At 45.5% G+C, this 25,225-nt stretch overlaps 2 protein-coding genes across 2 annotated transcripts in view; one reads left to right on the top strand and one right to left on the bottom strand.

The window, feature by feature from the left end:
- The first annotated feature begins 4,802 nt into the window (after positions 1 to 4,802).
- Positions 4,803 to 7,461, top strand: MARVELD3 (MARVEL domain containing 3). Its single transcript, XM_008491526.2, has 3 exons — positions 4,803 to 5,206; positions 5,351 to 5,451; positions 5,591 to 7,461. Exons 1-3 carry the CDS (start codon positions 4,803 to 4,805, stop codon positions 6,199 to 6,201), a joined length of 1,116 nt encoding a protein of 371 aa, XP_008489748.2. The 3' UTR covers positions 6,202 to 7,461.
- Positions 7,453 to 25,225, bottom strand: part of PHLPP2 (PH domain and leucine rich repeat protein phosphatase 2) — a 28,745-nt gene continuing 10,972 nt past the window's right edge. The window contains exons 7-19 of the mRNA XM_030457694.1: positions 23,837 to 23,983; positions 23,215 to 23,445; positions 21,499 to 21,701; positions 20,949 to 21,009; positions 20,069 to 20,164; positions 17,163 to 17,318; positions 16,199 to 16,399; positions 15,252 to 15,414; positions 14,601 to 14,731; positions 14,092 to 14,202; positions 13,418 to 13,606; positions 13,055 to 13,286; positions 7,453 to 12,458 (exon numbers count right to left, since the gene is read on the bottom strand). Coding sequence (XP_030313554.1) covers positions 11,319 to 12,458; positions 13,055 to 13,286; positions 13,418 to 13,606; positions 14,092 to 14,202; positions 14,601 to 14,731; positions 15,252 to 15,414; positions 16,199 to 16,399; positions 17,163 to 17,318; positions 20,069 to 20,164; positions 20,949 to 21,009; positions 21,499 to 21,701; positions 23,215 to 23,445; positions 23,837 to 23,983 — 3,061 coding nt within the window. The 3' untranslated portion in view covers positions 7,453 to 11,318. The remainder of the gene's footprint in view (positions 12,459 to 13,054; positions 13,287 to 13,417; positions 13,607 to 14,091; positions 14,203 to 14,600; positions 14,732 to 15,251; positions 15,415 to 16,198; positions 16,400 to 17,162; positions 17,319 to 20,068; positions 20,165 to 20,948; positions 21,010 to 21,498; positions 21,702 to 23,214; positions 23,446 to 23,836; positions 23,984 to 25,225) is intronic.

Below are 25,225 nucleotides of genomic sequence, written 5' to 3'. Positions count from 1 at the left end.
GGCTCATGATTTCTGTGACTGTTTATTGATTCCCACAGCATATTTATAATACTGCAGCAGGTTTTTTTGAAATGCAAGGGTCAAACTGTCTGTTACAGGTCAGGTCACATACACACTCTGAAAACACACATAGATCTGTCTTGTGGTGTGGACAGAGCTGTTTTGCCAAACCTACATACATCTGCATGCATCTCTGATCAAACCATGATGATGGCTGTGCCTCCAGCAATCTTAATTGCCCAGCTTTCACCTGAAATGGAGCATAGCAGCTGTTATCTCTGTTATCAGAGCAGAAAATCAGTGCCAAAAAACCCCAGCTAAGTTCCACAAAGCTGTGCAAACATTGTGTTTAAGAGGCATAAAGCCAGTACAATCCAGACCATGACTCAAAGCCCATAACCAATTGACTCAAAAATATACAGTATCTATTTTATCTATCGCCTGTATTTAGGATCAATTTTGATTTTATTTCAGAAATAAAAGTTTGAAAGATATTAAAAGGCAAATTGTAGAGTCTGGAAACTCCTCACTGGAAAAGCAGCCTGTGTACAGCAAGCTGTTTCCAGGATGCTTTTGCCACTTGTGTGAGCTGGGCTTTGGAAAGGCAATCACTGGCACCTGGGGCCTTTCTGATCTCTGCACTTTTGCCAGAGGACAAGGTGGCTTGCACAGCATAGGAATGAAGGGCGTTGCAGCAGGAACAGTGATATTCTGCCCAGGCTCCTGGTGGAGCTCTCTTCTGCAGTCCAGGCTGAAAGCTGCATTAATATACCTGCCTTAATGAGTGTTTACCTCTTAAAATTGCAATTTCCTTCTATCAAGAAAACTAGGGAATGTAAAATGAAATGATTTCATAGCCATGATTGCTTGTGGGCCTCACACAATACCTGTGCTGCAACATGACCCCAGGATTGCTGGACAATACAGATTGCTCTCCCCAGCCACAGACCACTGCAGCACTGGGGAGGGAGCCCAGCTGCAATGAGCACCCTTGCACAATCAGCTTGAGCACCAAGTGCCTTGCCAGCATGCCAAGAGACACGCAGTGCACTACATGTCTGTGAGAGTCAGAAGCACTGGTCATCTACAGGCTCAACAACCACAGTGGAAGACTTGCAAGTCTTGTTGCAGATGCAGAAGGTAATGCTCTACAAAGCATAAGTGGCATCTGTGGCTTCTGGGTACAGGCACAGTGAAGAGAAACACCCTGTTCAGCCTTGCATTTTGCTTACCACTAGGTAAATGTTATGTAAGTGCCTACCCTGTGTTTGAGTTATGACTTCAGAGACTCAAAGTGCTGCAGTCTTTGTTGTGGCAGCTGCCCCCTTGGTGGCCTTGAAGCCACAGGGACAGTGACCAGCCAACCAGCCAATGGGTATGGGATGGAAAGGGGCATGGTGGCTTTGGGGGGCAAGGTGACACCATGAGCTTGCAGAGAGGGGTTGGGCAGCACCAGGCACTTCCTTGTCTCAGAGCACAGACAGGCCAGCCCTTCTAGTGACTTAATTTGAGCCACAGTAGTGGAAATCTACCATCTGCCCAGGCAATCTGCTCCAGCAGCCACTGCTCAGCTCCTTACAAAGGGGAGGAACTGGTGTATGTGTGAGAAGTATAGTCTTCTTTGGGGGATGCCTAAGATGCTTCCCTTTTGCTTCAAGCTAACCTCACTGCTCCCTGACTTAATATTTCCCTCCTCTTGACAGCAGCTTTTTACAAGTTTGTAACTTCTTGAGACACCTCCCTATTAACAAGCTTACAAGTTGTTAACAGGCACCTGCTCTGCCAAATGAGAGGACTGGGATCAATCTTCTTCTCATAGACTGATACTTCTAGAGCTTTCTTTTGCTTTTCTCTGGATCTGCTCCAGCTCTGGAAACAGCATACAAGCAGAGGTCTATCCAGTGCTCAAGTGCCGGGGGGAGGGTGGGGGATGGGAATAATTTCTTCACATGTCCTACATGTGACACTCCTGTTTGTACACCGTAGCAATGTTAGTTTTTTTCGCAACAGGATGACATTGTGGACTCGAGTTCAACTTGTCATTCACAATCACCTCCGGTTCTTTTCTTCAGCACTGCAGCATCGTCATTGTGCTGCACTCATTGTTCCTGTGATTATTTATTTATGGGGGACAGCCGATAAATCTAGCTGTGGTGTTCCACAGTGATTGTGTTGCAGCTCCTATCTGCCTCACACTGGATAAATGAGGCAGTTCATGCCTTGCTCCCTCCACTTCACCCTGCAAGTTCCCAGGGAGGGCATTGAACCAGGTCAGTGCTCTTGGTCCAAGGCGAGCCAGGCCAGGCCCTTTCCTCCGCATAGCACAGCAATCAGGAGATGCCAGAAACAGAAGAGACGAAAATTTAAAAAATAATAAATAAATAAATAAATAAGCCAAAGCATAGGTGAAGATTCCGATTGCTCTCTTCTGCTGACTGCTACTTGTTGAAGTGAGAATAGGAACCTAGAAGACAACAGTAACCAAGCTCAGCTGCCATACTCTGGGCAGGACTGAAGTGACACAAAGCATTTTTTAAAATAATTCTGGATACAGCAGCAGAAATGGAATGAAGACCAGCACAGTTCTACAATACCATGAAGTCTGTACCTCACTTATTAGCAGCAAACACTCTAAACACCAAATGCATCAACAAATCAGCAGACCAGTAGTTCCCAGCTCTGTCTTTTAACAAGTATTTTTACCACATCACAGATTCCAAAGAAAGCTTCAGCTGAGCTTGCTGGATGACAAGCAGTAACACTCTGCATAAGAAACGCTTATTTCATCCCTTCTTGTGACTTGAGATAATTCAGCTTAGCTGTTTAACATCCCCATCATGGCAGTCAAAAGTTCTACTAAGCAAAATGGCATTACCCATGATCCTAAAATTATACAAAGGGCTGCTAAAGCTTTTAAGCTCATCCAGTGCATTGCAGCAAGGAAACCCGAGTTTTGTCACAAGAACATGACTTGTAACATATGCTCACAAAGAAGTGTGTGCAACAGGCTCACTGCTGAGCATCTGCACTCCCTCCAGAACCCTCACAGTAAGCTCCTTATGGTCTCAACATTCTTAACTTACCATCCTGATACAGCTCCTGGGACTGAATAGTGTAGTGAAATGAGGCAAACAGGTGTGGCTAATTATGAGGGGGGAGAGCTTCAGTGGCACAATCATTTAGCACGCGGTACTAATACAGCAGTACTAAAACCGAGCAATGCTGATGCTCTGAGTTCGAGCCTCACCTTTGGGTGAGCTCCAGTGGCGCAATCAGGTTAGCGCAGTGCTTATAGAAGGAGTACAAAGCCGAGCAACGCCGAGATTGTGAGATCAAGCATGATCCGGGCATGCACTCGGAAGCACTTCTTTTATTGGTTGCCCAATCCTGCTCATGCGCAGCTGGGGTAAGCCTTAACTGGGCACACGTGGTCTTAGCAGAAGCTCACACCTCCCACCTTGTAATTAGCCACACCTGATTGCCTCATTTCACTACAGAACAGAGTTCTTCTGTTTTTCATCTCTATTATCCCCAAAGTAAATTTTAAGATGAGTTTTCAGATCTCTCATGCTTTGTGGAGTCAGGTGAAAGGCTTAGGTGCATTCTTTCTAGCATTTTAGGCAGTTTTCCTACAGTGCTGAGGTATAGCACTGCACTTTATAGGCTTCTTATAGCCTATCTATAGGGCTATAAGGGTTGCTGCTGTTGCTCTTGGAAGGCCAGAAGGATAAAGTAATCTTGCTGTTGCCTCAGTCTCATAGATGAGGGAAATTATTTCTTCATCTTAGTGACTAATTTGGACCTCTCAGGACACATATTCAGACACTGTGTCTGAGACCTAATAGTGCCTAACCATTTTCCTTTCCCTAGAAGTCTCTGTTTTCCTAAATGCAACAAAAGTATTTCTTTGCAGTGTTAAAGCTTTTCCAGGCAGAGTTTGGTCAAACTCTTTGACAAAAGCATTTACTCTGGATATGGAGTTTTCTATGCTTCCTCTGTGTTTACAGGTTTTCCTGCTGTTTATTTTTTTCCCATGACACACAGCCTTTCCTGAATCAGCTCTGCTGTCACCAGCCCTGAGAAATGCTGACACTTGTGTATGGGTGAGATCTTGGACACTTGCCTTCACTCTAGAAACCAATAAACAAAGGAGCAATTAATCACCTTCTGTGCTGGAAGCTCATGGCTGTGCTTAGTAGCCTCTTGGGACAGAATGGCAGCCAATCTCACAGGGCAGCAGGGCATTATTGTGCACGGAAATGGGAAAGCCAGTAAAAACTTGACATCAGTCTATCTGAAGTAGCCTACATCTAACAGACACAAATAGAAGAGATCCACTTGTTTTATGTATGGATAAACATAGGGTAATGCATCTAAAGAAAATTATGTGAACATGGCCTGCAGCATGCTGAATTGGAACCTGGCAGCTGCACTGCAGGACACATCCCAAGATACTGATGACTGTCCTCTGGAGACACGGGCTTTGCATGTAAGGGCAGCTGGAGAAGCAACAAAATCTATGCATTGCCAGGAGAAGCACAGGACCAGGCAGAGGCAATCATTCTGCTGTGATAGAAAACCCTGGTGCACTCGTGTCTTGAGTGCTGCATGGAGGTCCACTCATTGCATAGCAAGATAGATAATGGGGAGTTAGGGACGCTCCTGAGAAGGGCAGCTGATACAGCAAAGGGAATGGTACCACTGCTGTCTGAAGAGAGACAGGACTGGGGTTTACAGAGGTGGGAGGTCGAAGGCAAGCTGAACTCAGAGTATTTTCACCAAAACTCACAGCACGGGTAAAAATGGTGCTTGTCAAAACGAGTCGGTGCTCAGTAGGTACAACCCCATTGTATGGCAGGAGGAAAACGCCGCCAGAAGGGGCCGTGGGACGGGAGCGGGGTCACATCCGTGAGCTGTTGCGTGACCAGGTGCGGAGGGAGCGGCTGACACCTCCCTCAGGCGGGGCCGTTCAGTGCCCTCAGGAGGGCCCCGCCCGGGCTCAGGCTAGGCGAGGGCGAAGGCGACTGAAGTCATCCCAGCCCGTGGCGCGGACCCGCACCGCGCCGGCACTGGCTCCCAGCCGGGTGTCCCGCGGCTCGGCCCGGCCCTCCGCCTCCAGCGCCGGAGGAGTGGGGCCGGGCCAGGCCACGGCGGTGCGGAGCAGCCCCCGCGGCCCGCGGACTGAACGCACCGGGGCGACAGGGCGGTGAGGGGGGGAGGAAGGCGGCCGTGAGGGGCCGGAACCCGGGCTCAGCGGGGTGGGGAGGGCAGGTGGCCGAACAGAGCCGGGGTGGACGGGGGCCAGGGAGCCGGGCGGGCCGCTGCTATTCCCACCACTGTCTCCCCTCAGCGCCATGTCCGGAGCAGGGCCAGAGGGGCCGCCGCGAAGCCGCGCCGCCGTGCCAGGGCTGCTGGAGTGCTATGAGTGCCAGTACCTGTGCACGGACCGGGGTGAGCGGAGCGGGAGGGGCTGCCGTTCCTTTTGTCCCAGCCCGGCTTCCCCCAGGGCCGCGGTGAGGCTCTGTCTGTCCGCCGGAACGCTGGGCCCAGACTTCCCGGGCCCGGCCCCACCGTCCGCTTCCCCTTCCAGCCTCCTGCCAGGCGACGCAAGCGCTTCTCGCCCTCCTGATCCTGGTCTGCGGCTCCGTGTCCTGCGGCTCGACCGGGGGGTACACGAGCCTGCCCGACCTCGGCGGCATCTACTACTACCACTACGGCGGGGCGTACAGCGGCTTCAGCGGGGCGGACGGGGAAAAAGCGCAGCAGCTTGACCAGGGCTTCTACCAGCTAAAGCTGCCGATCGGAAGGGCAGTGATGGCCGTGGGAGGGTGTCTTCTGGTCTTGTCTTGCGTTCTTGTTTTGGTTGGAATTCTACGGCTACCGTGGCATTTCCCAGCGTGGCTGCTGCTTGAATGCATCCTGGACGTTTTGGTTGCCATTGGCGTGGTGCCTGCTCTGTACTACTTCTTCCATTTTCTGCTGGGTGCTTACAGTTCATCAGTGTGTCAAGAGAGAGAGCAGCTTTATCAAAGCAAAGGCTATCAGGGCTTCAGATGCAGCCTGCATGGGGCAGAGATTGCTGTTGGTCTCTTAGGCTGCATAGCTGCTGTGGCATTCTTGCTTAGTGCAGGCCTAGCTGTCAGGGGGTACAGAATAGTTCACAATCTGAAACAGAAGCCAGTGCAACTATACGAGCTTTAGAATTATTCCTCTGCTTCAGTGGCTTTTGCCAGCCTCCTCACTGAGACAGAGCAGTACAATTTTCCTTGCTTCTGGGCAGTGAAGTCTAAATATGGGAGCATCAGGCTGATTGTAACTTCAGTGTGCATTATTGAATTATTAGTGGACACAGACTGATATCCATCCCTGTTTAGTTGATCAGCAAGCTGCCTGCCTTACCTGTAGTTGTGCCATCCCCTCTTTCCCTGTCTTGTTCTCCTCCCGTTGAACGTACTGTTACTACATACGTCTGCTGATGAGCAGCTTTCTGAAGCTGAAATTGTCTTTATAAAAGGCATGTGACTGTTCACTGAACCGAGCTCTTAAAAACAAGTGATCAAGGCTTGAGGCTGCAGCAGCTAAATACTGCTTTCTTGTAAGTCTCTTGGAACTAACAGGGGGCTTTGATTATGGCATTTAAGAGCCATCAGAGAATCCTGAAAGAATTTGCAAGATGAATAGGCTCAGCCTTACGTGTGACATAATGCCTTTTCAAACTCTCCAGGAGAGAGCACATTTTTGTACGAAATGGTCTTTTTATATAGCCTGTATACAACAGTTTTGCTTAAAAAGATGCCCTGAGTTGGGACAATCATTTATAGGCTTTATGAGCTGAAATACATGATTTAGAGATAGATGTGTATTGTTTTCAAAATACACTTTGATGCTGGTTTTGTAGTTACTAAAAGTGTAAAATTTAGATTTCCTATAAGGTTTTAAAAATAATGGGGAAAAGAAAGTAGCACTAGAATCACAAAATCATGTGTCAGAATGAAATACCACTTCAGAGCAGTGCTCACTGCCCATATAAAGATGGAACCACCACAGGTCTCACCAGTTCTGCCCATATTAGCTTTGGCTTAGATGTATCTCGTTTCACTGGCACCAGTAACTAAATCCTCACAATTGCCAAAACCATGTAACACTCTCAGAACTTGAGATGTTCTCAGAACTAGAACAAAAACTAAATAGGAACACACCACGTTCTCTGGAATTTGTTGACTTCTCCTCCCTTTTAGCAGCTATATGCAATGGGTGTTTCAGTGCAGGGATTTATGCAGACAGTCCGCTGTGGTCATATTTCTTTTAGTGACTCTGTACTTCCTCCAGCTACAGCTATGTCTGTAGTGCTGTACAGTCCTTCTTAGAGGAACTACCATCACTGCCCACAGCTATGTTTGACTGGGGTATTGCAAATTTTCCCTCCAGCACAGTAATGGAACCAGGATACAGTTAGATGAAAGTAGAAATCTTTATTGCTATGTCAGCTGAAAAGTTGATGCAAAAATATTCTTCCCGGATTGCTCTATACATTTGAATGGAATAGTGTTTTCCAGCAATCTTATGTTATTTCCTTTCCAAAGCAATACAAACATAGGCTGCAGTGCTGAAGGTGCATTCATAGGACAACCTATTCCCATACACAATAAAAACAGGATTATAGGTGCATGCTAGAGTGGGATACAGAAAATAGTCTCCTTTTTAAAACAAAAAACATGAAAAAGGATTACTAATAAACACTTGGTGCACTGCAGTATTTCCTTACCATGCGCTGGCTCAAGTTAAAAAAAGGGTAACAGTTTAAATGTGAAAAAAAGAGGAAAAAATACACTTCAGTCTTCAGACAGCAACAGAACAGCAGACGATTGCACAAAACCAAAGAGATGAACGTACTGCCTGAAGAAAGCCTTTGGCAATTGACAGAAAAGCCATCGCCATCCAGAAGGAGTGTAGAAACTCCTGATGTCCAAGGGCCTCAGGTGTGGCTGAATGTCCTGTATACTAGGAGAAGGATTTCACAGCAGCCTGTCACCAAGAAAACTAAATACTTGTTTCTTCTTGGGACAGGATTTTACCCTCCCATCTAGTTGAGGATTCTGATCACGTTCCAGAAATCTGTGGTGCTACCTCCACCAGGCCTGTTCTGGTGCTGGGAGCAATTTGGAGGTGATCCCGTAATACTGGGGCCCCAACTCCTTGTCACTGATTATATAACCTTCATGGGTTCCTTTTGCAGAAGCCTTTCTGGACAGGACAGGGCAGATAGGTCACTGTTTTAGAGTGAGACCTAGAGTAGAGAGTACCTGTTGAGGAGCATGCTCATCAGCAGAGCCAGAATTACTGAAGAGATGGACAAACTAACTCACCAGCCAAATGTGACTGTGGCCACATGGTCATGGCAGATTTGGCATTGCTCAGCAGGGACAAGAGTCTCATCACCCCAAGCTCTTTCCAATAGCAAGTCTATAACCAAATGGGACATTTATAGTGATTTGGCTCTGTGGAGATGACATATCTCTGCCAGAACCACATAAAAAAACAGGGAAGATATTGAAGAGAACAAAAGAACTAAGAACACACTTTCTATCTATCCCCTGCTACAAGCCCTTCACTAGACTTGCCAGTTCATACCACTTCCACTTAAGAGTAGTACTCCTAAGGAGTTTGAAATCTAACCTGATGTTAATAAGTAAGATTAGGAAGACAGAGAAGAAGCTTGCTGCCTCTAGGGAAGCAGGAAAACAAAAGGTGGTGCACTCAGGCTGTGCTTCCCAGAATAAGACAGATTGTAGTATTAGCTTAAGCAGAGATTGCTGTGGGCTCTACCTAGTGTAACAGAACATCCCATGTTCTGCCAAAACAATTCACACCCACGGAAAATAGGACCTGTCTGTATTACACTCTCTTTTTGCTTCAAAACCAGAAATGGCACTGGAGAAAAAGGCTAAGTAGGAATTCTTTGCATTCCATTCTGCCACAACCCTGAAGAGCAGCAGCTCAGAAATCCGCATGCTCCTTTGTAGAGCTTTATTTACTCAGTCCTTCCCCACTGAGCTAGGTATAACTATTCATGACCAACTCCAGATGCAATGCTACTGGTTTGGACTAGCAAGGACATGCTGTATTTTCCACATCAGTGCAAGAAATAGAGACCTTATTTGCAGTAACATCTGCCACTCTCCTAGTGCAAGGTTTGTCACAGTCTTATTCAGAAAGAAAAGTGTTTCTTCATCAGTCCCACACTTAACAGGGGCTGCTTAGCAGCCCTGTCAAGCATCAGAAGGTGTTGGTCTGGGCACAGGTATTTAGTAAAATTATCACCAGCGACAGAACTAAGAATTACAGTCAAATACACTGGGTTGAGTATTTTCTGCATACTTACAGGAAGAGAACATGAAAGAGGTTTGGGGTTTTGTTTTTTTATCTCTTCTCCTGTTGTTTCTCTGCCTAAGGGATTCAAATGCTGCTATTTCTGTGATTCTAAGAATTAACTTTTCTCTCAATTTCCAAATGAAATAGGCATTTAAACAGACAAAATTTGTAAGAATTTAAACTTTGGAAAGAGTTGGTTTGTTTCATGATTACACTGTAACTAGCACAAGATATATGCTAAAATGTTGCATTCTCATATAATAAAACCATTTTTTTTCTTAGTGAGAAGAAATTCAAGGTGGTTTGAAATCTCAGTAAAACTCTATTAGATTTTGTCAGAAGATCTATACTGACAAAATTCCGCAAGTTGTCTGAACAGTAGTTCCCTCTGAGCAAGGCCAGAATTTGATAAAAAAATATACAACTCAAGCCTCTTGGAGCTCTTGAGAAGAAATTTTCAAGTTTTCCTCATAAATATAATTAATAAAGGCACAAGCCCACATTACAGTCAGGATTATTGCACCACTGAGACAACTGTCCAGTTCTCTGCCAGCTAGGGAAGACAGATCTGCATGCTATAGGGGAGATGGTCTTTCCACAATGCTCACTCAAGGAGAGGACATAGCCAGCTAGCTTGCACCTTGCACCAAAAATCCTCATGGAAACACAATGCATCTGCTGTGTGCGGACTGGCGAAATCACTGTTATGGGCAGGACTGATAAAGATGTTATTAAGGTGAAAACCTCTATTTTTTTGTTTTTGAATTGAAAGCTAAGCAGTAACATGTTTTTACTTTGTTTGTGGCCAAATTGGGCATGTACCATGAAACACAGGTTGTTGTGGATCTGGAATGACTCCTGTTTTCAGAGGCAAGCAGAGATGCTGTAGGTGACAGTGCAGAGGTCTGTGCTGGCGAACAGAGCACTGAATACCTCCCCAGCACCTGATGGGCAGCCTCAGAGCAACACACCACTGCTCACCTCACCAAGTACCTCACTGGACCTCACATCAACTCCAGGTTTCATGCCATCTCTTCTGGATACAGAAAGTGTCTACTGTGAAGCAGAGTAGAGGTGACCAGGTTGCTACTGAGCTGGGCCTGTGTTCTGTAGCTAGAAGCCTTAGCTCTACACATTACCTAATCAACCAGTTCAGGGCTATCTTTCCTGTGCTCCCTGTAAAACGCATTGGTAGGCACCTGCTTATTACTCAGTTGTGTATATTCTCATCCTGCATTGGCTGATCCCATCATAACCCTCACTCTGCCCTACACCAGTGCTCATCAGAGCACTGGTTCCCTGAGTCCTCCATGGCTCTAACAAAATCCACTGGAAAAAGCCCCACCACACCTGCTGTGGAGTGCTCTCTCCCCTAGCCCTAAATAATAAAGTGCTGGGCTAAAGGGGAGCAGAACGGCTTAAGTGCAATCAATAAAAGTGCTTGCAATTATGTAGGAAACCATTCTTGGATCAGCTTCATTGCAGCTGGCTGTACTCTTTCAAGGAATAACAAAGTGAGGCACTGGGCAGTGGCTGCACCAGAAAATATCTGCAGGACTCTGAATGCTGAACACTGCCTCATCAGCAGCCTCCTCACCCCTTCACCCCCCACATATGCCAGCCTCTTCCCTGCAGAGCTGGCAGAACCTCAGGGTTCAAGGAGTTACAGGCAGGTGTTAGAACACCTCATTCCTAGTGCTGGTACAATTTCCAAACAGACCCTAACACAGAGCTCAGCTGCTGGTCTGAGTGCTCACAGAACAACTGAGCCTCTACAGAGAAAAAGGGACAGCCCAGACCTTAGTATTCCCAATTCTCCTCAACTCCATGAATGAAGCAGCAGATGCCTGTACTACTTGCAGATCGCAGCTCCCCTTGGAGGGCAAGATAGCACTTATGAGACAGAGCTTCCTGGAACACACCATGTGGGAGCAGTACTTGTAGGGTTACAAAGCTGTGTCAAACTCCTCTGGCAGAGCTGCCTCATGTTCCTCTTTCTTTTCATGATCTGCTCCGTTTTCCTGGTGCTGTTTCATTTGTTCCTTCACTTCCTCCTCCAGATCAGGTGGCACCACAAATTGATCCTCTGGCTCCACCTGGGACGGAGCAGCAAAATAGCCTGTCTTCTTCTTGGGTGCCTCTGTGGCTACTTCAATGAGGTTGAGGCTCTCCTCCAAGGGCACTATAGAGCCATTGGAAAGCTTCTTTCCATAGAGACAGCAAGTGGAAAGAGATTTTTGCAGTTCACACTTTTCCTTGACCCCTTTCTGCACAGAGTTGCTGTTTACACTGTTCTGTCTCCGAATGATGAGGACAAATCCAGAGTCATCCTCTGGCCCCGGAGCAGAGGAACTGCACTCTGCAGCAGGAGGTTCAAACTCCAGGCCCTTTCCTTTACAGCAGTGGATGTCCACCTCTACCTCTACTTTACTGCCATTTGTCATCACACCTTCCACAGGCTGCTCATCATCGCTATCTAAGCCATTGTCAGACTGGTTGCTAGAGAAGGTAGCACTGGAAGGTTGGCGCTGGAAGATGCTTGAGGGGGGCATAGGATGTAGGCTGCAACGTCGCTCTTGTCGTGGCAGCAGGCTGCCATCAAGACCAACAGCATTGTGCTCATCAGAGGCAGTGGAGCCCACCTCACTGCTAACCTCAGAAGCAGACAGTTCACTGCTGAACTCTGAAGCAATTCCACTGCTAGACGAAGGTGTTGCTGGCTTGGTGGTGGTGGTACTAAATCCCCCAGGACCTGGCAGAGTAAGGCCATGCATCTCACATGTGCAGCTGTCCTCACTGATGTTCAGACACACCACCATTACACCTACATTGTCTTGGCAACCATAGCTTTGGGCTAAAGTGCAGAGTTTCTTTGCAGCAGCTAGTGGGTCATGTAGGTGTCGCACAGCTGACACAGCCTCTGTGTAGGAAAGGTGTTCCCAGAGAGCTTTGTTGCCCAGAAGCAGCAGCTCATCTTGTACAGTCAGTGAAATGGAACTGACATGGGGCTTGGGCAGGATCCAAGGATGCAAGTATGTGCAGCCCAGCATTCGAGTACAGCAAGTCACACCATTGACCTTATTGTCCTGCAGACAAGAGAAACAAGGCAGTAGCTCTTTAGATTTGCTCTGAGATCACTGGAGAGCAGTCCTTCCCCTACCCACATACTGATCTGAAGCCCTGAGAAATGCCAGTCCACAGCTACAATATAGGAGAAAAGGATCTGGTCATTCACAGTACATGATCAGTGCCCACCACCCATGCTGGCAATAATACACTTTTATTCCACCAGACTTTTTGTCACATTCTAAAGACCTGTAGCAAACTATAATGTGCAGCTGGACTACCTGCAGCAAATGGATCTAAGGATCTCACCTTGTGACTCTTAAATGAAACTTGCTTTTTCAAGTGAGTGAGATTATGACTTTTTACTTTCTCACTGCAAGCCATACCTAGTATCTTGTACCTGTAGTTCTCAGGCCACTGCAAGTGTTTAAGGAACATGTCATTATGAACAGCTAATCAGCAAGACAAGCAGGGTAGGAAGCAACAGAAAAAAATCACTCAAACACCTTCATGCCCATCCTCTCCCATGTAGAATTGTGCAGACAGCAGAGATCATGTGTTTGTACCAAGCTTTTACAGGAGGGCAGAAACTGAAGTGATTGGGGTCCAAACCAACCTCTGTTATAATGGCTTTCTGCTCCTTGACTCTCTTGGCTTCCTCTGGACATTGTTCAAGGCTGAAGACTTTGGAGAGAGGCAGTGGTTTTCCATTTCGGCACAGAATAGCTTGGCACGTCCCCACATTGGCCACTACCAGAGAAAAGCTGCTGGCTGGATCAGCCACATCGTGACGAATATAGCAAAGGACAGCAGAGGAACCCAGCTTCTGCCCAGCCATGCCCAGCTTCCTGTTGAAGAAGGTGTAGAAAGGCTCCAGACTCCAGTGACAGGCATTCTGGAGGGCTGCCTCACCCTGCCTAACACATTAAGTGATATACCTATGCAGGTCCCACCAGGACCAGGTTGCCCACTGTCCTACCTGTGGGAGACCAAGAAGGTGTTGGACATGAACATGGTGTCTGACTGCTGTACCTCCTCCAGCAGCACATCAGCCATAGTGCACTGCAGCAAGCGTGGCAGCTCCTCATTCTTGTCACCATCAAACATGCCATACACAGCCTCCACCCCCTCTGCAAAGCTCCCCAGTGCCAGGGATGACACACACAGCCTGTAAGAAAAGCATACAGGACAAGTTAATACACCTCAAAAGAGTGTACAGTATACAGTCCCCCCCAGTCACAGCCATCAGGCACCTTGCTGTGAGTGCTATTGTCACAGGGCAGCGAAGCTGCTGCCCCAACATTCATGGCCCCATGAGATGTACAGCTGCAGTTTATTGTTGGAACTTCCAAACCTTCATTGACCATACTCAGGTGAGGGCAATGGGCACAACTGGCAAGAGGAAATGCACCTCCACCAGGGTGGGAAGCAACGTCCAAGCCTCTGAGGATAAGTCTGAAAACTGAGGGAAAGGACAATGCAGAAGCTGGAAGTACCATCCCTTAGCCATCCCCAGCCCTTAGGGTTAGGGAGATCTGGAGAGTCACAGATGAACTCTTGAGCAAAGCAAGGCTGTCTGAGTGTTTCGCAGTGCACTCCAGCTAGCACCCTGAGAAGACAAAGTGTTAGCATCCAGCAGACCACAATACTCACTTATTTCTTTGGCCTGCCATCTCAGCTGCTCCATGACTCCAGAAGGCAGAATTTAGTGCTGAGTCTGCTGTGACAGATGGCTTAGCATCAATCTTCAGTGTGGTAATGTGACTGTAGAGAGAGAAGAATGGAAGTAATTCTCTCCTAGACCACTCTCAACAGCTTATGTCCAAAGGACCTTGTTCAGTCCAGAGTTTTAGACAGCAGCCTGTGGGAAGAATTGCATCAAGGAGAAGAGTTCAAGGTCTTGGCCTTCTGGAGATAGCTGGCTGCATATCGCCAGGGACAACTGGGAGAACTTCATCCCACCTGAGAAATTGTTTGCTTGTTCTCATGATCTGCACCCAGACATTTCTCTTCCTACAAGACAGAAAGCTTCAGCTGCCTCAGGTAGGGAACACTGTAACATTATGAAGTATCATACACACTATACTGTCCCATTTCTCTTCTTGGGAAGGGTTACCTGCCCTTGTGCAGGTCACTACTGGGTTGGCATCTCCATGGCTCACCTGAAGATGTCCAGCATCTTGTGTTCTAGCACCAGGTTTGTGTTTCCACTTAGGTCCAGCTCTTGCAAGGCAACTGGCAATGCCTCAGGGATTAGGATTTCAGTTAACTCATTGCAGCTCAAGTCCACAAACTAGTATCAAAAAAAAAAACCACAATGACAAAGCCAATTACTCTCTGTTCTCTCATGTGATTTGTTTCTCCAGTGCTCATTCCAAACATCCTTTGACCCCAGTACTGATTGTAACCCACAAACAGGTCATGAAAATGGGTCTGACCTATCAGTAGAAGAACTGTTTGTAAGCAGCAAATAGTTACAACTTGCAGTAGCCAGACTCCAGTGCTGAAGAATAGGTCATGCTAAAGGTAACAGAACGCCTATATCTAACAAACCTGCCTAGCTACAGAACATGCCCTACTGTCTCATGGTAAAACAGAAATACAGCAAGTCAGAGACAGATCGTAAAGAGGAATGAGACAAGAGCCATCTTTGACCAGATCTGAAAGGTGGATCTAGAATGCATATTCTGTGCCCTCTTCTCAGGCTGATCACGCAAAATGCTGGGATCTCCAGTTCCCCCCCTAGCAGTTACTTCTTCATTCTCCAACCCAAACTTTCCCTTGATATCTTTTCACCTTCTCTGTAAGAATACCTGAATACGGGGCAAATGCAGGATCTCTGGAAAGATGCTAATTTCATTAGAGTGTGCAATAAGTGTATGAAGTAGCTTGCAGTTTGCCACTGTTGTGGGAATTGTTTTCAGTTTGTTACCACTCAGATTCAGCTCTTCCAAGTGCTCCAGCTTACTGAGTTTGCTGAAAGGCAAACAAAAGAATGAGGTATCTTACAGGCAAGAACTTGTCCCTTTCTGAATCCAGGCACAGGTATCCACACATGCTTTTGTGCTACATTTCTGATTTACCAATAGGCCACCAAAAGTCCTAAAAAATGCAGTAACAAGAGCTCAGGGTCCCCAGGATGCCTTGGATTTGTGCAACACACGGAACCTTTCACCCCTGACTTCTTAAGTACTAAAGCAGAAGGTTGTACAGTCTTAATTTTAAAAACTGGCAAAACAAGTGCGCTAAGCTGTGCCAGTGTACTTTGTAGGAATAAACAGATTTACATGAAAGTGATTGTTCAGCCTGACTAGTAACAGAAAGAATCTTGGACAGATGCCATCAATATTGAACTATGCTGGCATAATTAATATAAAAAAACTTGGATTTTTTGTGCTAATGTAACAAAATTTGCTGGGTTTTATGAGACTGCAAATCAAGCCGACAAAGAAGTCTGCCACGATAGCATGAGCTCTCTACTGTAACCTGAAGAGAATATATTTGATAACCCATAACTGGACTGCTTCCATCCCCAAACATCCACCACCACGAGGAGGACAGGAACAACTGCAGCCAACAGTACCCTGTGCCAATCCCCTTGAACATGCTGCTTCTCAGTGTGTGTGTAGGAGTGGCAGACTTCTGTCACCAAGTCACAGGGACAGCCTCTTGCTTTGACATTGATTCATATACAGTCACAGCAAGGCAGGAGACACCCTCTTAGTGAGCACTGTCTCACCCAGCAGTATTATTTATTTACCTTGCAGGGAAAGTCTGTAGGTTGTTGTTTGCCAGATGTAGGATCCGTAGGCTTGGGTGTCCCACCAGGACAGGGATGCTTTCATCTGTGAGGTTATTATTGGTCAAGTAAAGTAGCTGCAGCATGCTCAGACTCTCCTCTCCTGTACATGCAGAGGGCAAGGACTCCAGGCTGTTTGCAGATGCATTCAGGTACCTGAGGCTAACCAAAGCAAGCACAAAAATCAGACTTCAGATCATCATTAACAACAGGAAAAGAAGCTATACAAATGCCAGTGTGGGTGGAGCAACAGCATTAGACAGGAGGCCAGACAACACATCATAATATCCCTGCTCACATTAAAATTTTTGAGTCTACTAATGACTTACTAGCTGCATAGCACTGGGGATGCCCACATCATTTTACAGTAAAAAGTGACCACTGAAGGTCACAGCCTGTGGAGGGGCTGAATAATTCTGATGGAAGTCAACTACATAAGCCATTACTTGGACTCTTTAAAGGAAGGATTGTCTTGTGTCTAAACACACAGTTAAGAAGGGTTGATTATTTGTAACAGTGCCTCTCACTGTTCTCCCATGATCTGATATACTTTTTGCTGTAATATTTGAAAAATCTGTATGACCTCTTTCCTTTGCACCTGAATTTATGCACTACTTTTAAAGATAAAGGTCTTCAGGCAGTAAAACAATCTTTTAAACAGTTGCAACTGAAGCTAATTGTTCAGTTGGCTGTAGGGCTAGGCAAACCTCTGTTTTCTGGTAACTAAAGAGTAACACAGACTGCTTCCCTCAAATCAGCTTGATAACTTCCTTCAAGGCACCTGAATTGCTTCCCCATAAAGCGCACACCTCATTATCTCCTCTTCAGAGAGGCACCTTGCATGGACAGTCACACAGATGCCACTATCAGCCTTTACAGCTCCAAAGGCTAATGCAGACAAAAGATGCTCCATATTGCCACTCACTTCAGAGCCTTGACAAAGAGCATCTCTGGGAGTTTAGTCAATAGGTTGTGCTGAATATCCAGCACCTCCAGTGGAATGTGTTCAAGCAGAGGCGGAAGGCTCTGCAGGCGATTGTGCCCAGTCATCAGCTTCCGAAGGCTCAAGCTGCTGAGGATCCTGCAAAGACACAGGATTTTCTGTATCAGCACAATTCCCCTCGTCTTCACATCCAGAGAATCAGAAAGGGTAGTACTTAACCTTTTAGAGTTTGACTGTACAGCAGAGAAATAGTAAAAGACACTGATCCATAACACATGACTAGTGACAAAGCAGGAGAACGCACATGGGAAGGTGCCTCAGCTGCTCAGAATGTCTGTCAGTGCAGCTACATTTCACCCTAGGCCAGTGTCCTGGTTTGGGCCAGGATAAAGGTGGTTTTCTGTTTCTGTACTTTTGCTTTTAGCTAAGTCCCTTGTAAGTAGTTGCATTTGCTGAAATTAACAGCAAGTTTCTCATGCAGTGTGTGTGCTTTTAGGACTGATAACACTTGATGTTTATAGTTACTGCTAGAGACTGGTATGCAGAGCCAAGGACACAGAGGCCCCACCTGAACCCTCCTTTAGGGAGGAACGGACAAGATAGATGCCAGAATTGACCAAACAGAGTATTCCATCCCATATACGTCACACTCAGTATAAATTTGAGGCATCACGTGGGCCGAGCCAGATCTTTTCCTGCTTCCCTTCCTTCACTCGGCATCCTGGAAGGATCCCGTCCGTCCGTCTGCCTGTGGTCCTAATCCGTGCCAGCCCATATCTGTGTGTTCCTGCCTCTGGTTCCCGACTGCTGCCGACTCCAGGAGTCCAGCCTGGACTTTCCCAGGGCTGCCCTACAGCCTCGGTGGTGACGTGAGAGTTTATTGGGGGAAGGGGGGAGGAATGTGGTTTCCATTTTCCTGTATATTTGTATATATTTAGTAATTTTTTCCCTATTTACCATTACTGTTTCATTAAAGTTGTGTAGTTTAGTTTCCAACTCATAAGTCTCTCTCCCTTATTCTCTCTCCTTTCTTCATTGAGGGGAGAGAGAGATTAAAGAGAGCGTCTGTTATTCGGTTTAATTGCCGGGTCAGTGTTAAACCGTGACAGCCAGTGCAGGTCAGTAACCTATGACACTGCCTGTGTGCACTGCCTAGCATCCTCTCAGGCAGACAAAAAACAGCAGTCACAAAGGATGGATTTAAATGGCTCGTATGCAGAAATAGGTGCTACCACTGAGCCAACTTAAATTCAGAGCTTTAACAGGCTGCTTAGTGCTCCTGTGTTACTGCTGAGGATGTTGCTGCATTCAGCTGCAAACTGAGCAGCAAACTGCTGCACACTCCAGAACTGGGAGTTTACTGAAGGAAAAGACCTCTATTCCCATGAACTGCAGAGAATTTCTTGCAGCAATTTTGAGAAAGAGTTTCTGAACACACCTGGGCATAGCCTAGAGCCATCCTGCCCATTTGGGTAAGGTGGTAATTTGGGACCATCTTCTGAGCACCCTGTACAGAACAGCTTTGAAGCACGAAATGCAAAGGCTGCATTAGTGCACTGCTCCACATGGGTTGGTTAATTCAGTTTCTTTCTGCATGCTGTGGCTTCTCAAAGCTGACTGTACTGGGGCAAAAAACCCCAAACATTCAAGAGCACCAATTTCCTTATTCAAGCTGACTCATCCAAAGCTGTCTTGGGTATCTCCACTTAACACTGTCACAGCACCACTTTGATACTTTTTTGTTTTCAGATAATTAAGTGTAAAAGACAACTTCATGGTGAACTATATCCCCCTGGGCAAGGCACTTTAAGCTTCAGTCTACTGGACTAACCTGATCAGTGAAATTCACCATTGGTGAAGTTCTATCTGTACAGAAGACATAGTGTTGGTGACAAATATATAGTGGAACAGATCCCTGATGTATACAGTAAATTCCAGCACTTAAGAATCTTTAAAAATAATTCAATTTCTTTTTAGAAAATGTATTTCTGTGCCTGAATTCTGCAGGTTCTCATTGCATAACATACATAATATTTGGTCTTTTTCATCCATTGGCATGGCTAAAATTTTTTTATAAGTTCTCATTATCACATTCTTGTTGTATCTTCTTCCTGCTTTTGGTGTATATAGTCTTTGTCTCTGACATTATTTGATTATCACTGCTAAGATCACTTCCTGTGCCTGCTGCTTTAACTGCTTTCACTGGCTCTCTGCATTTCTCCATTGTGATCCATCCCTGCCTTCAATTTCCATACAGCTTGCCCTAGATGTTGTCTCTCATTAGTCACAATTACCCCCACCAAACACATTTGTTAGTCTAGGAACATCTGTGCTTTGCCTCTTCACATGATAATCCTGGTACCTAGAAGTCATAAGTATCAGCAAACTGTATTGGTTATTGACTCCCCTTTACCACATTTCTGTGGTAAATGAAAAGGAAATGGGGAGAAGGGAGTTGGTTAATGATGTGCTGAGAAAGCTACCTTTGAGATCAACTGTATTGTATCTGTGACATCTCCCAGTGAACAGTAACAGATGAAATCTCTGTAGGGCAACGCAAAGCATACCAGGGCTTAACCTACGAGCTGTGTTCACAGGCTCTATGATAACACAAACAAACCAGAGCAGTGTGTTCCACTTCAGGTGCAAACAGCTATGGTAGAAGCCAGAAGGACAGGATGAAATTACCTGTCCCTTGCTATTCAAGAAGCTTATTTGGAAATCAGACCTTTCTAACATTTGAATAGAGTATTTCTGACAGTGCACAGAGAAAGCAAGTAGATTGTATCTCTGCACAAGGAATAAAGCAACTGAAATAGCACTGCTTCTCCCTCATCGCTCAGCTTACCATAGAGGAAAGCTCAGTTCTGTATAAGAAGGTTACTGACCTCGATGGAAGTTCCACAAGGAGGTTGTAGCTCACATCCAAAACTTCCAGTTTCTTTGCTTCACAGGCCCAGTCAGGGACATACTGCAGTTGATTGCTAGAAAAGAAGGGGAGAAAAGCTAGACATTGGCACTTTGTATGCAACACACCCTTTCTGGATGCTGCATGACATTACTGGCAGCCAAACCAAAGACAACAGACAGAAAATGAACTCTAGTATCATGTGGAATTTACCTCATGGCAGACTGAGCTGGTGCATGATTGGTAGGCAATGCTGATGCAAGGCTCTGATCATCAGGATTTTTGTTTACAGTGCTGACAGCAGCAGAACAGGCCACTCTATGCTATCCTGCTATTGTGCTTCAACCCAGAACTGAAGCAAAAGGTAATCAGGTCCTCTGGACACCCTATCTTACAGGTCTCACAACACTGCTCTAAGGGCAGGTGTAGGCAATGAAGCCAAACGCAGATCACTGGCAGCTACTCTCAAAGTTCATGACACAGACTCTCACCATCCAACCCAGAAAGCTGCCACAAGTTCAGTGGTCCCTGCCTGGCCTTTTTTGCTGATTACAGCCTATAGCTGAAGGACAGCCAGTAACCTAGAAAGGCTGTTTAGAGAACTTGTTTAGAGAAGCTTCTGGTCTGGGAAACTATAATCATTCTTCAGTGCTGGGCTTTCCAGCCCTATTGTGCAGATGGAGTGCCTTCTCTCAATTGCTCTAAGCCCTTTCAAAAGTTTAAAAGCTCCAAAACATTTCTGAAAAAAACCTCAGCTATTGTGTCTAGATATTTGCTTTATATTCAACTACAAAAGAGGAATTTTTAAAAAGCTAAAAGCTGAAGTGTTTTCAAAACATACCTAAAGACCACCTACTTACTGAGAGAGTTTTAGACACGTCAAGTGACCAGGAACAGGATAAATATTGACAGTTGTCAAACCTGATAGAGTAAAGCAAATAATTATAATTACAGAGCATTAGAGGGAAGAACAGCACAGATAATCAGACAGACTAGCTATTACACAAGATTCAGTCTTTATGGACAATCAAGGTTTTTACTCATTCTTCCCAGGACAGAGTTCACACTTCATACATCTGCCACATGCCACTCCAGCTTCTCACTATCCTATTTCTCTTCTTGCCACATGGGGCACAGGGAGAACTGTGCTTTTATTTGTGGACTCCCAAACAGATCTCACTGGAAGATGAATTCCTTGGGCAGTAACTAAACACCACAACCTTCCTATGTTACACAGCCTGTGCACATGCATTTGTAATCCCCAGGAGCTGACCCCAGAAGACCCATCACATACTGTCTCACTACTGTAACACCACAGTAAGGATGTGTGTGTGTGAGTGCAAAGGGCTGTTTTCCTTTGTCCCCAGGGCTTCAAAGAAGGTGGAAGTTGTGTAAGGGAAAGAGACGTACAGTTGCTGTTGGCATAGAGGGCCCGAAGAGAGAAGCCACTCAACGTCAACTCTGTCAGCTTATTCCGCTCACAGTGCAGCTGCTCCAGGCTACCCAGCGAGCTCAGATCCAGATCTGTCATCTGATTGTCTCGTAAGTCCATGTAAGTCACAGATTTGTTCCCTTCCAGAGTGTCAGCTGATGCTCTCTTCAGGTTGTTCAGCCTAAACACTCAGAGATAAGAATTACAAAGTCAGAAAGTAGGACATGGGTAAGAAGAGAGGAGAAAGAAGAGGAAAGGAAGAGTTCTGTTGATTGCTAATGCCAGAGGTGAGCACAGTGAAATGTGTGAGAAACAATGGTGGATTTCAGGCAGTGATACAAAGAAAAGCATTTCCTCTGTGTACACTGCTATGTGAAACCATCTTACTCATTCCCTGGTGTTTAAGAGATTCTGAAGACCAGCCTAGAAATCATGAGCAGGCCAAGAGAAACCTACTGTCCTGGTCTGGGCCAGGATAAAGGTGATTTTCTGTCTTGTACTTTTGCTTTCAGCTAAGTCTCTTGTAAGTAGTTGCACTTGCTGAAATTAACAGCAAGTTTCTCAGACAGTGTCCGCTTCTAGGACTGATAACACTCGATGTTTATAGGTACTGCTCCAGACTGGTGTGCAGAACCAAGGACACTGCTCAGCTCTGAGGAACATTTTACCCTCCAGAAGGAATAAAGAGGTCCCAACTGCAGCCCTCCTTTGGGGAGGAATGGACAAGATAGATGCCAGAACTGACCAAACAGAGTGTACCATCCCATACAGCTCATACTCAGTATAAATTTGAGGGATCACAAGAGCTTCCAGCTTTCTGCCCTTCCTGCTTCCCTTTCTTCACCCGTTCCCTGTTTCCTTCGGCATCCTGGGAGGATTCCATCTCTTTGTCTGCCTGTGGTCCTGATCCGTGCCAGCCCATAGCTGTGTGTTCCTGCCTCCAGTTCCCAACTGCTGCTGGCCCCAGGAGTCCAGCCTGGATTTTCCCAGGGCTGCCCTGCAGCCTCGGTGATGATGTGAGAGTTATTGGGGGGAAAGGGGGAGAGGAATGTGGTTTCCATTTTCCTGTATATTTGTATATATTTAGTAATTTTTCCTATTTATCATTACTGTTTCATTAAAGTTGTGTAGTTTAGTTTCCAACCCATAAGTCTCTCTCCCTTATTCTCTCTCCTTTCTTTATCAGGGAGGAGAGAGAGATTAATAGAGAGCATCTGTTACTCGGTTTAATTGCCAGGCAGTGTTAAACCATGACACCTACTTTGTATTGACAAAGGAAGCTAATGCAAGACTAAGTACTAGACTGCCTTGCCACAAAAAGTTCTTTGTCTCTTTGAGAGCCTTGCATTTGGCAGCCTGAAGAATCAGGATCACATCTCAAGGGGAGGAGGAGAAGGCAGAACAGGCTGGGAGAGATCAAAGATCTGCCAAAGCTCACGGTTACAGCATCAAAAAAAGGAAACTAGAGGACTGAGACTCATATTCAGTGGCTTCAGTTAACCTTGTTTCTCTAAGTGAATTCTGCACACCCTCAGAAACAGAACTCCCTAAAAGCTACATCAGTAGAGAATCAACAAGAGGAAAAAAAATACACCCAGTTTACTGCAGAATGCACCAGAAGTTACACAGCTCCTCTGCTGTAAATGGAAAGCAGCAATCTGATTTATAGATATATGCAAGTTCCCCCCCCTTACCTCAGGTCCACACTTTTGATGTGACTCATACGGTTCAGCACTGCAAGGTCCAAGGTCTCCAGCAAGTTCCCTGCTAGGGCTAATTTGTCTAATAGGACAAGTTTCTCACAAATTGCTGGCAATTCACTGAAGTTATTGAAGGAAAGCCCAAGACAACTGAGCTGTTGCAGACTTCCCAGTTCTTCTGGTAAGGATGTGAGGAAATTCCCATCAAGCCAGAAGGTTTGGAGACTGCAGGAGTGAAAAATGGAAAGAAGATAATTCATCAAAAAGCAGTGGACATCACATTTAGAATTTGCAGTGAATTTCCTCGTATAGCTAGCTGGTCTCAATTTGGTTATTTTTTAAAGGCACCTAATAGTTTATTTTATTCTTATACACATAAAATTACTGGAGCACTTTTATTACACGTAACAGGCTAGGAGAAGTATTTCCATGTTAAAATCTTCTTTCTACCAAAAAAGCAAAAAATTCTGTAGGAACATATCAAAACATACTAGTGCTGACAAAAATTGCTAGACTTCTGTGAGAAGTTACCGCAGAAAAGTTTTATACAATAAATTAAAACTTCAGCTGAAGCACCACGGATATTTATGACCACAGATAAAAAGAATATACTTACTTCAGCAGTTTCCCAATCTGGCTTGGCAAGTGATGAAGTCCATTACAGGAAATATTAAGCTCTGTCAGAGTAGAGATCTCACACAATGACACAGGGAACTCTCCCAGTCTGTTACGAGACAGGTTCAGGCTCTTCAACTGAGAAAACCTATTGGCAAGAACATAAATTACATCACATGCCTCTGTGGTCTCAAAGCAAAACCATACAAAAGCAGTCATAAAGAATTTTTAAGTCTTTGTACACTAGTGATATAGCTAGCTAACTCATTATGGTAGTTTCTGCAAAAATTTTAAGTTGATGATATTTTGTATCTGTGGTAATGCTGGAAGTGATCAAATACTATGGTTTTACAGAAGAAACTGGTAACAACCTTCTACCCTGATTCTTGACAGGCTTCATCCTAGTGACAGTTACTAAGTAAAAGTACTCATTTCAAAAAAATTACCTTCAAAGAATTACATAGAGTAACAGTCCACAATTATGCAGCCTCGAAAAACAGGAGCTGAAAACATTAAACGGAACCATTCTGAGAAAAAACAGAAGAGGGGGAAACCCTTTTCTAGCTAGGCATAATAGAATGCCCAGCAGAGCTGCAAAAGCGATATCCAGGGAAGTGCTGCCTTCACACCAGGAAGCCACAAGACCTGCACCCAGAGGTCCTTGGAAGAGATTCCATGTCTAAAGGTGCCACTTGCTTGGCAGACTGTACCACAGGCACAGCCAGCAAGCATTGCCACAGCCCTCGTGGTCACTAAGGTACCACCTGTGCTCCTGTGCTGAGCAGATGGTTGCCTTTTCCAGATCCTTCTATGACTGTACTAGGTCCAAATAGAGAGCTTTCTCATTACCTGATTCAACTTTAGCACAGATTTAGGAAAGATCACAGTTCTCAGGTTATAGAATGATTTTTTTTCAGAAATGGAATGAAATGCATATCCAGCTCTCATTCAAGTTGTATAGATGAACTCATTGGGAATAAGGGTCCTGAAATTGTTATGACTGCTTAAGTTTTGTCTGTGCTCTCACAGGGAACACTGAAATCACAGCATCGAGGTATGGAAAAACAGCAGCTAACCTCAGTGGCATGACCATCCACTCTTCAGCAGCCCAAACTGGTGCTGGCCTGAAATATTTCCAGTCTAACAGAAAATCCTACTCTGCTACCAAAGCATCCCAGTACAACTCTGTATCAACCAGCTCAAATGGTGACAAGAGACATGCACATGTGTACATGTGCACACACACACACTTATCAATGAACATCAGGCTTGATAATGTTTTGCAGAAGAGAGAGGTATATGAAAGGCAGTATGCAACATATAAAATAAGCTAGGAGACATAAGGAAACAGGTGGTGTTCTCAGTTTCCTTTCAGTTAATTATTTTGTTC

This window comes from Calypte anna, chromosome 11 (assembly GCF_003957555.1).
Source record: "Calypte anna isolate BGI_N300 chromosome 11, bCalAnn1_v1.p, whole genome shotgun sequence".
In the NCBI taxonomy this organism is placed as follows: Eukaryota; Metazoa; Chordata; class Aves; order Apodiformes; family Trochilidae; genus Calypte; species Calypte anna.
The sequence above is the reverse complement of the archived record's forward strand: the minus strand, read 5'-3'. Positions and strand labels throughout refer to the sequence as shown.